The sequence below is a fragment of the Onychomys torridus genome, chromosome 1 (assembly GCF_903995425.1).
Source record: "Onychomys torridus chromosome 1, mOncTor1.1, whole genome shotgun sequence".
NCBI lineage: Eukaryota > Metazoa > Chordata > Mammalia > Rodentia > Cricetidae > Onychomys > Onychomys torridus.
This window is the reverse complement of record NC_050443.1, coordinates 172,791,377-172,804,304: the sequence shown is the minus strand read 5'-3', so window position 1 is coordinate 172,804,304 and position 12,928 is coordinate 172,791,377. Positions and strand designations below refer to the sequence as shown.

The 12,928-nt window shown below is 44.7% G+C and overlaps 1 protein-coding gene across 1 annotated transcript in view; it reads right to left on the bottom strand.

Annotated features, from left to right (window-relative positions):
- Rbm20 (RNA binding motif protein 20) overlaps positions 1 to 12,481 on the bottom strand; it is a 209,416-nt gene extending 196,935 nt beyond the window's left edge. Inside the window, exon 1 of the mRNA XM_036176419.1 lies at positions 11,928 to 12,481. Coding sequence (XP_036032312.1) covers positions 11,928 to 12,112 — 185 coding nt within the window. The 5' untranslated portion in view covers positions 12,113 to 12,481. The remainder of the gene's footprint in view (positions 1 to 11,927) is intronic.
- Positions 12,482 to 12,928: the final 447 nt, after the last annotated feature.

Here is a 12,928-nt window from a genome sequence, read left to right as displayed (position 1 = left end):
TACAAAAATCAGGAAGAAATTTCCAGACATAGTAAGTGGTGGTTTATTCTCGTCTCAGCCATTTGATGTGGACAGCTGCAGATGTACGCTTTACATGCAGTTTAACTAACGTACTTCCATCATGCCCCCAGAACTGAGGGACAATGTTTGGAGCGTTACAAACTGTCCTGAGACCTCCAAATCATGGCATTTTTAAGAGTGCTGCTTGGTGTGGTGGCTTCTGTGGCCTTGCCTTAACCCTTTTGCAAGTCAAAGCAGCAATCCCTTTCTGCCTTCCGGATCCTGCTCCATCTGTCTTCACTTCCTGCGGCCTCTTAAGGCAGGAGGACACCTGCAATAGTGTCTGCAGAGACTGTCAAGAAGTTCATCTGGCAGGGGCGCCTGGTGCCATGTGCCAGGTTCCAAGTCAGGAATTCCTTTTGCTATTAATAGGAGCGCGAGACGCTTTGATCATTGCTGAATCCTGGTTTTCTGAATTGGTTCAAAACTGGTCTGGTAGAACTTGGCATTGCTCACTTTGCAAATCAAACTATCCTATCTGTTATTATCTTAGCACATGCTGGGAGGATTATGAGTGTTTACATACTCTCTACAGGCATCAAATTCAGGTCTTGCCTGACATGCACTACAAGCAGATAAGACAGTGAATCAGAGGCCAGTGTTGGGTTTGCTTGTGGCGTTCACACTCAGATGTACATTTCACTTTAAACCAAAAGGTACACTTAAAGCTACAAAAAGAAAAAAGAAATGGGGAAAAAAAGCAAACTTTAATCTGAATTACTCAGTTTGTCTCGGATTAAATTTGGTCTACTTGCAAATTTATTCCAGCCATATTTTTCCAGTAATATTTTTCACAAGTAATAGCTTTTCTATATATTATTTTGGAGATTTTTTTTTCTAGAGATACAGGGTCACAGGTTGGGGATTTAGCTCAGTGGTAGAGCGCTCACTCACCTAGCAAGCGCAAGACCCTGGGTTCGATCCTCAGCTTAAAAAAAAAAGAGAGAGAGAGAGATACAGGGTCACTTGACGTTCCATAAGATTCTCCATGCTAAGTCACACTCCACCAGTCATTGCCTGAGTATTACTTTCTTAGCTTCCTCTGGGTATTCCTTTAGAAAGTTGTGACTCAGTTTCCTTATCTGTACAATGGGGTGAATAGCAGCACTTATTTCTCAGCATTATTGTTGGATTTGAAACACATCCAGTACTTGGAAAAGAAGTTGGCCTGCAGGAAGCACCCTGTGCAGGTTTTTCTGTTTACATTATTGCTGCTGTTCCCTTTCACAGAGGGGAACACTGAGGCTTGGGGTCAGTGGTGACTACCCTCGCGGAACATGGAGCACACAGAACAGGTCCACCACCCATTCTTTTCATTGCTCCCTACCACATCCCTCCTATTTGTGTGTTGAGTATGAAAATAAGCATTCCAAACCAGAACAGGCAAAAGCAGACTGTAAATCAAATCTGAAGAGCCTGAACCGAGTGTTAGCACAGCCTGCCCTTGACTCAGCCAGGGGCAGGGCAAGTCATCAGCCATTTTTAAAATCATCTTTATATAGTTATTTACAGAAAAGGGATAAGAATGAGCTTCCAGCCTGAGGAAACAGGATCAGCTGAGGAACTGTCGAGGTGAGGAAGCTGTGGCTTGTTCTGCTTCTCTGATCTTCCAGCGTTCACCCCAATAACTGGCCTCAGATTTGATTTTAATAATAAGACATTTTAAGATTCCTGCTACAGTGAGGCAGGAGGGGCACCATGGGCCTGGGCGGCAAAGGGAGCCGCACGTTCAAAAGAGAAGAGAGAAAAGAATGAAAGAAAAAGGGACAGAGAAAGAAATAAGGTTTCCACACAGAGCCAAGACCTCCAAGAAGATACCCAAAAACATATTTCATGACCTAATGAACATCACGTTAGCCGCTTCCATTGGCACCAAATGGGATCTGTGGTCACCTTGGATGACGATGGCAAAGCTGCCCTGATTGGCTAGTGAGGCAGCGCAGCAGGCAAAGGCCCCTGTCACCAGGCCTGACAACTCAAGTTTCATCCTCAGAACCCACATGGTAGAAAAGAGAATCAACCCCTGCAAGTTGGCCCCTGACCTCCACTCACATGTAGACACACATATACAGGCATAAAATCAATCAATCAATCAATTAAAAAAAAAACTTCCTTGTGAGAAGTAAGTCCTAAGCCTGAAATCATATCTCCCAAGCTGTCTGATTTAGATGGGGTCCAAGCTCACCTATTCTAAAAGTAATACTATTTATCTTTCTAATTCCACATATTTCACAGACAGAATTTCCTTAAAATTTGGTCAAATTAGAAGGTAAAACCAGGGTCTGAAGCGACAGCTCAAGAGTTAAGAGCGCACACCAGCACACATGTCAGCTGGCTGCTCACAGCCACCCATAACTCCAGCAACAGGGATCCAACGCCCTGTTCTGGACTCCAAAGGAGCCTGCACACTCAGATACACATATATACACAAATAAATAAATAGTATAATAAACCTTTTTTAAAACTAATAAAACCACTAAAATATGTTGGAAAAGAGGATATTGGCAGGGGCTCACAGCATCGTCTCTCAGGTACTTGTCAATCAAAGAGGAAAAGTCCCTAGTGGTCACCAAGATAGTCATGGCATCAAATTTGGCTGAGCACAAATCACTTGTAATGCATCTTTACCAAAAGGTCTACCTTGACCCTAGATGTGAAGCCAGAATGATATCCAGGTTATGGTCCATTCCAGAACAGGAAGAAATGGGTAGCCTTAGCAGGCAACATAAGTAAATGCATTTGTGAACCCAATTGGAGTGGTCCAGACCAGCTGTAAGAAACATTTTCTGAACCTGGAGATGTAGCTCAGTAGTAGAGCATGTACTAGGGCCTGGATTCAATCTCCAGCAACACACACACACACACACACACACACACACACACACACACACACACACATACATACTCATACTCACACAGACATACAATGTAGTATTTTTTTTAGAAAAAATATTTTTATGAGACTAATTTCCTTAGATATGCTAATATGATTATGCAAGTACTTTCAATAGTTTGGAGGGGATGAAAGAGATCAGAAAGAGAAACACATGAAAGCAAGCAAGAATACAAACGTCTCTCCCTCAAAAGCAAAGTACACTATAACATGCTCAAACTGGTGTCTTTGTTAAAATGAATTTGCAGCAGAGGGAGAGATTGGGGGAGGAGGTGAAGGTGATAACAAGCATTCTTCCTGTCCCCATCCATGGCAGAAGTGAAACGTGTATTGCTCACTTTAAATGCAGATATTCACTGTGATTTGACACATTAAAGAGTCCATCTTTACAGCCTAGCCTGAAGGGCGTTTCTGGGTGTGGAAGGTGTCCAGGAATTTAGGTTTCACAGTTAAGGACCTGGAATAAAGAAACCTTGAGGCCAGTGGGGGAGGACATGAAGGTCTGGCTTCCGCTTGGTGGGAAGGCAAACATGAGATGCCCTGGAGAGACCCATCTCTCCTAGCCGTACACGGAAAATCTAGGCACAGTAAGGAGGGAACACACCGAGAGAGCTCAGTCTTCTCGGTCATGTGGGAAGAGCTGAGAGTCATCAAACACAGATTAAATCACAAATGGGGTTCATTTCTCTTTCTGTTTCCACACTAACAAAAAGGTGTCCTAGCAGAGAACAGAATGAGTGAAGAGTTAGGATTCACACCGGTGTGACCACTGCCCCACTGTGTGGCCTTCTATAATTCAATCAGCTTCCCTGATGGCTTTTAAAGGGGCATTACTATGGTGCATTTCCTAATTACCATACAACACACTCGAGGGCGATGGAATGGGCAAAGGAAAACAGACAAACTGCAGGTGAAGTGAGGCCAGAGTTGCTGTGGCCATCTTCACACACTCTCTTTAGATTTTCTCCTCAGGCTTGTCAGCACCATAACCCACACACGTGTTTGTTTTTGAGGTAGGGTCTCATCATGTAGCCCTGGCTGTCCTGGAACTTGCTACATAAACCAAGCTGGCCTCAAACTCATAAATCCTCCTGCATCTGCCTCCTGAACGCTGGGATTAAAGGTGCATACCACCATGCTCCCCTAATTGATAATATACGGAACTCACCTAATATTAATAAATGTAAGATAATACCATCATATATATGTTTATAAATGAGACTTATACAAAAGACATGATTTATATTCCCAAATGAGAAATATTTGGGCAGTTTTCCATTTTTTTTCTCTTCTTAGCAATACTGCAAAAACAGTTTTGTTCATCTTATGCATTCACATAACTTAAACTATATATACCAAGATTTTTGTTTGGTTGGTTTTTTTCAAGACAGGGTCTCACTATATAGACCTGGTTGTACTGAAACTCACTATGTAGACCAGGCTGGCCTTGAACTCACAGAGATCCACCAGCCTCTGCCTCCCAAGTGCTGGGACTAAAGGCATGCACGACCATGCTCAGCTACTTCAACACCCTTTTCAAGGAAGGCTGAAGTGTGTCTTCTCAGCCTGTGAAGATGGTTTGACATGCTGCTAAAGCTTGAGGGCCTGAGTCTGGATTGCCAGTTCCTATCAATAACAGAGGCAGAGGCACACATCTGTAACCACAGCACTTGGAGGAAGGGGAGACAGGAGGACCCCAGGGTTCAGAGAACTAGTCTAGTTGATGACACTTTCAGCTCCAGGTTCAGCGAGAGATTGTGTCTCAAAAAATAAGGCAGAGAGAGATTGAAGAAAACACCTGACATTAACCTCAGGCCTACACATGTGTGGGCTCCCAAGCATACACACACACACACACACACACACACACACCTTTTCAAACCTCAAAGTTTCTACACAGCTCTGTCCTTGCTAGCTGGTGGAAGACACGGCTCTGGCTGGGGCACCCATGTCCTTTCAGAGGCTCTGGGAGCATTTCTCTGGTCTGTGTATTAGTGAGGTCACATGAAAACCTGGTGATAATCACTATCTCTCCAAGATGGACAACAGTTTTTAGCAGGTCGAGCACTGCCTGGGTCTCCACAACCTTGTAGCCAACTGACTGCAAGTCCCCACTGAGTGTTGGGGCTAGCCACTCTCCTCTACTCTTCCATTTACATTTGTGCCTGTGAAGCCAATGCCATTGCCAAACATATTCCCACCCACCTGTGTAAAATACCTCCAGTTCAGACAAAGTGAGAACCCCTGGACCAGGTTCTTAAATTCTGAATGGGATCCCACTGTCCCCAAAACTCAAAGATTCACCTTAATGCTTTTAAATCATTAACAATCTAAAATAATATATTTGTAACCTGCACTTCAAAGTTGAAAGAAAATAGCTTTAAACTTCCTTCTCTCCACTAACATCGGCATTCTTCTGACTTTAAATTATATCACTGGTGCAAACGTTTCTGCAAATGCCAAGGAAATTATCTCTTTCGATGGCTGTTGTTGGTCCCACAGATATGTACCTATGCTCACAGCTAAAGTTTAACCGAAGTGGGACATACTCCCTGTCAGATTCTGGGCTGGGAGGGGAGGGAGGGGGTCTGTATTAATGAGCACTCAGCAATATTTCCCACTGAATCTGGTTCTGATCAGAGCTGTTCTTCATTTCTGATCTCTAGAGAGGCTGGATTAGGAAGGTTAATTGGCTTGTCCAGGTCACCTACTCCTGGGTCAGGGGGTTTCTCCTCTCTGACCTCCTTTGACAGAAACCCAATAGTTAATTTGAGCAAAGATGGTCCTTTTATATTCAATGGTGTCAGGTTGGTCCTAAGTCGATGATCTGCTTAGTGGTAAACTAAAAATAAATAATCCTCCTAAAAAAGAGAGAGAGAGAGGTTTAAAGAAAAAAAATATACAAACACATACACACTCATTTTCTATTCCAAATACTGGAGGTCAGGTTTAAAGGTGGGTCTCATGAGCTGGGATACAGTGACACATGCTTAGAATCTCTACACTCAGGAGGGTCAGGAGTCCAAGGCCAGCCTTGGCTATAGAGTGAGTTTGGGGGTAGCCTAAACAGCATAACACCTTATTTGTTTAAAAGGGCTAAGCTAATGAAATTCAGAAACATATTTAGGGAAGATTCTGCAGAGAAGTTACAAAGCTGCAAAGCATTTGAGCTGTCTAGGTGCCTTGAGCAGACAGTGGCAACTGAGAGCTGATGGGTTAACTATGATCGAGAGGAAACAGGTGCAAAAAAAAGGCAGAAGCAAATGGTCCTGGGATATCCTTAAAGCAAATACCCACATTAAAGGAGGGGAAAGTGGCGTGAAAACGGCCTTGATGGTGTAATCACACCCCCAAACACATGACTGACCCCAGCTTTGGTTTCTGAACACATGGAAAGATTTATTCTGCAAACTGAGCTGCGAGTTATTAACACATCCTCATGCCAGTAGCTTTGCTGCCCCTTCTTACCCATAAAGCACATTTAGCATCAGTATGTGCCACCATCCTGCAGGCCTGCTATCAGCAGGATGGACACATAGCCTTGTAAACCATCAGGGGACCTCTTTGTAAAATCCAGCAGTAGCTGTACCAGTTAAGGAAGGCTTTGTGTATTAGATATTTGTAACGTACCTGAAACACAGGAAGAAAACATGTGTGTGTGTGTTGGGGGGATCTTTCTCTTCAACTACCTACCTCCTCAAAAGGCAGGAGGTGATGGCAGTCCCCAAACTAGCCATGTCAAAGATGGAAACTTCCTGAGCTCCCCAGTTAGGCGAAATGTCAACAACGACCACCCACAGAGCCAGCCAGCCTTAGCCCACCAGTAGGCTGAAAATCAAGTGTACATTACAGATTCAAAAGCGTGCCTCTTAATGAAAATCAGGAAGTCCCTGCCAGTGACAGGTGGGAACAGGCCACATGAAGCATGGTAGCATACACAGTACCAAGTTCCCCCTGTTCATCTACCAGGGAAGGAAGTACTGCACACTGTTTCCAGCTGACTGCTAACTATCATCTTTGCTCTAATCCTCAATTATAGATCATTTTACTTCTGCCAAACTTCCCATCACTCTAAGTTTCCCAGCAGTCCCTTACACCCGAAATGGCTCCATAGAAACTTTCTGTTAAAATATAAAATAACATCAATGAGGCCATCCCAAACTAGATCACCACAGGATAGGAAACAAAACCCCAATTCTACAGTACCACTTGCCTGGGGTCTAGATTGGGAATTTCTTTCTCTTTGGGGTTTCCACACCTAGTGTAGCCCATGTTAATTTGTCTCTTGGTGATATCCACTGAGTCCCCAGCAATTTTGTGTATTTGTGTTATCAAAGCTGTAAATTTCAATTACATTGGTTTATTTGCTTGAGGACTGGCCATGTGGCCAGAGAAGAAAAATTCATTTAAACTGCTACCAAGAACCTTGCAGCCACAAGAAAAATAAATCAAGAGAGAGAGAGAGAGAGAGACAGACAGAGAGAGAGAGACAGAGAGAGACAGAGAGAGAGAGAGAGAGAGAGAGAGAGAGAGAGAGAGACAGAGAGACAGAGAGAGAGACAGAGAGAGAAACTGGATAAGGGAGGATCATTTGCCATGTTGGTTGAGAACCCCAACCCTAGACAATTAGAGCAGGCAAAGAGATTTTAACCAGCCAGAGTTCACTTCCGATGGACAGAAGCCCCTGTTAAATTGTTTTATAAACTTCTAAGGTGATAGCAAATGAAGAAGTGGATGGAAGAATAAGAGGCGAAAATCAAATTCTTCTCCTCCCCCATAGCACAGCATTTGAGCAGTCAATGTGTGCCATATGTACAGTCATTTACTGTGACTAAAGGGAACAATGTTCCACGTTTCATAATACTGATCTCTTAGGCAATTTGAGAAAAACTAAGAACTAGACAGCTATCCACGTTATCCAGAAACACTTCATGGGGAGGGAAGCTTTCCAGTAAATTTTCACTTAAAAACAATACCTTGAAGAGGTTTTCTGGAGGAGTGGAGGGAGGCTTCAGGGTGCTAACACAGAGCCTTTTTCTCTTTTCCTGCTTGGGCGGACTTAATCCTTGCAGATGTTTTTCCTGCCAAATACTTGTCCTACATGTAGTCTAAGATGGTGTTTAAAATTTTCAAAATTCCTTCTACAAGTGTATTCCTGTTTTCCCTGGAAAATGGGCTCAAATTGATGTTAGAAAATGACACGGGTGTCAGAAAGGCCACCCTCTTTCCAGAAAAGGGCCAAATATAGCTGATGTAATGTCCTTTTAAATAAATTCTTAATTTCTCCCCCTAACTGTAGGCAGAATTAGCAACATGCCCACCAAAGTGGATGGCTGCCACGTAAGATTAAAATTTGCCTGCATATCATGTCTCCTTAACCGTTGCATGGAGATCCCTTGGAATGGAGGCTGTCTGTTAAGTTATCTGCTATTGGAGAGACCACTTGTAAGATAAGGACTTAGCCTTGGAACACAGAGAACAGCAGACCAGTGCTAAGCAAACACTAAAGTGTAGTTCAAGGCTGGACCCTGTCTTCATCAAACAACGCTCTCATGCTGGTTATCAAATACTCCACCGATGATTTGTTGTTTTTTTTTCAATTCACTTGTGAAAGTGATCTGGAAAGGAGAAAACAGTTCATCCATACTCAAATATGCAGCCTGATACCTCACATTAATAAGAAAATTTTGCAGCAAGTAAATAATTTAGGAAAATCGTCTTTGTGATTTACTACATAAAGGTATGTGTGTTTGGTACGTTTCCTCACACTTAGAGGCATCTCTTGTAATCCCATCTGTCCAATGACATTCACACGTTATACAATTGCAACTCTATCCTTACTCTGATAGAAGTTTAAAAACTTATAATCTAAAATTTAAATGACCATTGTCCATCAATGTTTATAGTGTCTTATAAATCAAAGATTATAGTCAATTTTAAAGCATACAATTAAAATAAAATAATTTTGGAAGTAAGATAGCATCAACCACTGTTTTCTTCCACTGACATGAAAAACAAGTCCATGCCTTTTTTTTTTTTAATCTTCAAATTATTTTGATTTCCTAAACTCATCCCAAATCTCTTCTTAAGGTATTTTTATATTTCTTGTTTTCCGAAGGGTTCAGCTAGTGCCTTCTGAATGTAATACAACGACAGCTCCCTGTTGGTCAACTTGCAGACTTAAAACAAAAATGTCCCCATCTGAGTTATACTAATTGCCACCTGCCTGATGAGCCTGTGACGCTTCTCATGTCAAGGACAGACAGGAGCAATAGCGCCATGGCCGTTGCTCAACTAAAGAACACAACAGTATGAGAACCAAGCACACTTGGTCAGAACAGAAGGTCTCCACGGGTGCGCTGCGACCGGCAACCTCCCCAGGCAGCAAGCCGGACTCCAGAAAAACAAACCACGACCGAGCCGTTATCCATCATCTCAAGTGTTTCTTTAGTTAAGTGCAGCTCTAAGACCCAGTGTAAACCCCAAGAACAAAACCTGTTTTCATCTTCTCCATGGTTTTACCAAAGTCGTTGACCTTGTCCAAAACGAAAACCATTGCTAATCCGCCACCGCAGACCTTAAAAGGTGAAAGACCCCTGTAATCCCTAAAAGCTACTGCAACCTTAAGATTGATGTCTCCCTTATTCTGGAAAAGAGTGAAATTTAGGGAAGACTTAAGGACCTCACTGAGCTAACTAGAAAAACTAAAAGAGTCACTCAGCATATTTAATATGGGCTTCAATTAAAAAAAATTGTCTACACAGAGAAACCCTGTCTCGGAAAAATAAAATAAAATAATTGCTTTAAAAAAATTTTGTAACCGCGACTTTAGTTCACAAATGCCTCCAAGTCTGGGGACAGACAACTAATTTTCATCCAAACGCAAGCAACCCGCTACCTCTTCTCAAAGATGGTTGATCCAAACTGCATCTCACAACAACATAAAAATGGTTGCTCAGATTAAATTATGCAAACGTAGTTTCAAAATAGCCCGCTCAGGTTTCAGCGCATTACAGATGGGCCTGCAAAGCACTTGCCGTGTTCCGCTGGGTTCCAGCGGAATTTCTGTGGGCACGGAGGGAGATGCAAACCCCAAATCACCCTTATAAAGAAAAGCTCTGAAATATTAGAGCATGAACATCAAATCCCACAGGCACATCCACCGCCTTGGACCTTGTCCCTGAACATGGATCAGTCACCAGTCCATGGGCTCTGCTGCAGGGCTCCATCCTGGCCTGTAAGAGAAGGGGCCATCTTTGAAAGGCTCCCTCTTGTCTTTCAAAAATAGCATATTCCAGAGATGGAATTTTCCAAATGGCGGATAAATGTATAATTTACATTATTAATTATGGGAAGGAACTACAGTATATCTTAAATTATCTATTTATACAAGTGGGCTTTTTTCCCCCTACCTGGCAATACTTCAAACAGCCATCTATGAAGGGTCCCCCCCCCCCAGAATAAAAAATTCTGAGTTTTTAATCTACTTAAAAGTAGGGGGAAACATGGGCTGATTATTAAAAACAAGGCTTTTTTGATAAATTTAACATGCAGGATGATTTCAGTACACAAGTCACTGGTTCACAGAGAAAGTTAGTTGTTTCAAATTCATAACCGATCAACTTGGAGGTTTTAGTGAGTAAACTTTAAATGTAAGCAGTTTTTATCTGTTGATTTATGTTTATGTCAAGGACCGAAGAGAAATTTCAAGTAAGTTACAGAAACTGTCAATCCTCATTAGGATTTGCTGAAACGATTTGCAAAACAAGGGGAAAGAACATTAGGAAATATTTTCACTTCTATAAAGTTGCAAATCGCAAGGAGCTGAAAGTTATGTAAACTATCTAAGTTGAAGGCCCAAAGCTTTACAAGTAGAACAGGACTTTACCATTTGACCAGCCAACAGATAGGGGACCGTTTTGTCCTGAAATGTGACTCAGCCGTTGTTGATGGCAAACTTGAATTTTCACTCTTTCTATTACATAACTCGGTTTTTAAAACCATTCGTATTTGACTATGTGTTTCCATTTCCATTTCCACTTATTTCTCTTAGTGCGTTACAATGAGTTTACATAATTCCCAACATCAGCACAACCAACCTAAAAAACTTCAGCTCCCCATGTAGGTTTTCCTGAATTTACATGCGTTTAATGCTAGTTAGTTTTGTGGAAACATTCTTCCAGCGTTTTTCAGGACTTTGTCACAGGCTAAACCAACCTGAAAAGAGCCTCCAAATAACCCAACATTCTAGGCCTCAAACTGTCAAGCCTTTTAAGGAATGGAGGAAACAAAAGGCCAGCCTCTTATTTTTACACTCTCCAGACAGGCTAAAGGACTTTCTGGGACGCCCTGACCACCCCAGGCTATGGACAGACATGAAAATTCTCAACCTAAACGGCAAGGCAAGGTTCACCCCGCCCGCAGCTAGTGGGAATCTTATTCTGCGGCTGAGACCTCTTTGCAAGGGCCATGTTGTAAACTGTTTGCAGTTAGGAAAAGCCAAGCGCGTTGTTTACAGGCCTCATCTCCCTTTGCCCCAAAGTCTCTAGTTGACCCCACTAAAGGCGCTTTTGTCCTCAGTGGTGATATCTCACACTCTCTCACTAGGAGCGCATGCTCGCGCTTGACTTGCCATACATTCCAGTGGTCTACACGGACCACAAGGATGAAAAATAGTCTCTGGGTCATTTTCCCCAACTTTGAGCTTATTTAGTTAAAACGACCCAGTAACATCCCAGAAGAGAAAAGAGAGCATACAGAAAAACAAAAATTATTTCCCCCCGAATAACTTAACTGTCTTCTATCCAATCTCACCAACAAGCCAGAATGACACGGACCCTGCCCAGAGGGCCAACAACACTTCAAACACAGAGGGGCCGGCGAAGTTTAGCAGGGTATGAAAAGGAAGCCACAAAAGGGCGCCCCTGGGGTGTGTTCCAGGCGAACCCCAGGCCCCGCTCCCTCTCCCTCTTACTTTTGGATGATCTGGGGCAGGCTGGCTTGAGGCTGCGGCGGTGGCAGTGGCGGCAGAGGCTGCATCCCTCTTTGGCCCTGGGGCGCTGGGGGCCCCTGAACACCAGGCACAACGCAGGCATCTCTGTCGGGTTGCTCCGGACCGCTGGGATCCGCGTCCTGGCTCATGGCTGCTGCCAGAACCATGAGCCGCTACACCGGTCGGGGCTCACAGCGAAAGAGCGCGCGGGAGGGGCGGTCCCGGAACACGGGCGCTCACTGGCCGGGGTCCTTGTGCCCGGTCCCCTTGTCCTTCTCGGTGGCGCGGGGAGGAGACGCGAGGGGCGGGGAGGAGACAGTCCCCGCGGCGCCGCCTCCTCCTCCCGCTGCTCTCGCTCCTCCGAGGGGGGCGGAGGACAGGGACAGGGACAGGGACAGGGGGCGTCTCCGGGCCCACGGGAGCCCAGGGGAGCCCAGGAGCTGTTGCGCGCAGGGTGATCGGGACAGCTGCGCCTGCCCACCCGAGGCGCAGTGAGCTGGGACGCAGCGCAGCGGGTGCCACCAGCCACCGCGAGCCCTTCGGGGTGGCCAGCCAGGCGCTCCGCAGCGCGACACCCGCGTGAGAGGGCGACACACACGCCCGCCAGCTACCCTCCGCCGCCCTGTCACTTCTTCCGGCGCGCACAGCCTGGCCGGCCCCAGCGGAGCCCCACGGACATCGCCAGCGCGAAGCGCGCCCCAAGCTTGGCATCCTCCTGCGGCTGGGGCAAGGCCAGAGCCACTGGAGGGACCCGACCCCGTCACATCCTTCCCTGGGTAGGTGGGTGGGACAGCAATCTCGGGGCTCAGATTATCAGGCCCAGAAGCTCACCACACTGGCAGTTCCAGCTGTCGCTTCGGGGGTCCCAGAGGCAGCCGGTGGGGTCGCCGTGGGTTCATTTCTTTTTCTTTTCACCTACCGAGACCCCATGAGAGCAAAAACAAAACCAGGCAGACGTTTCGTTCGTATTTATTGGCACATCT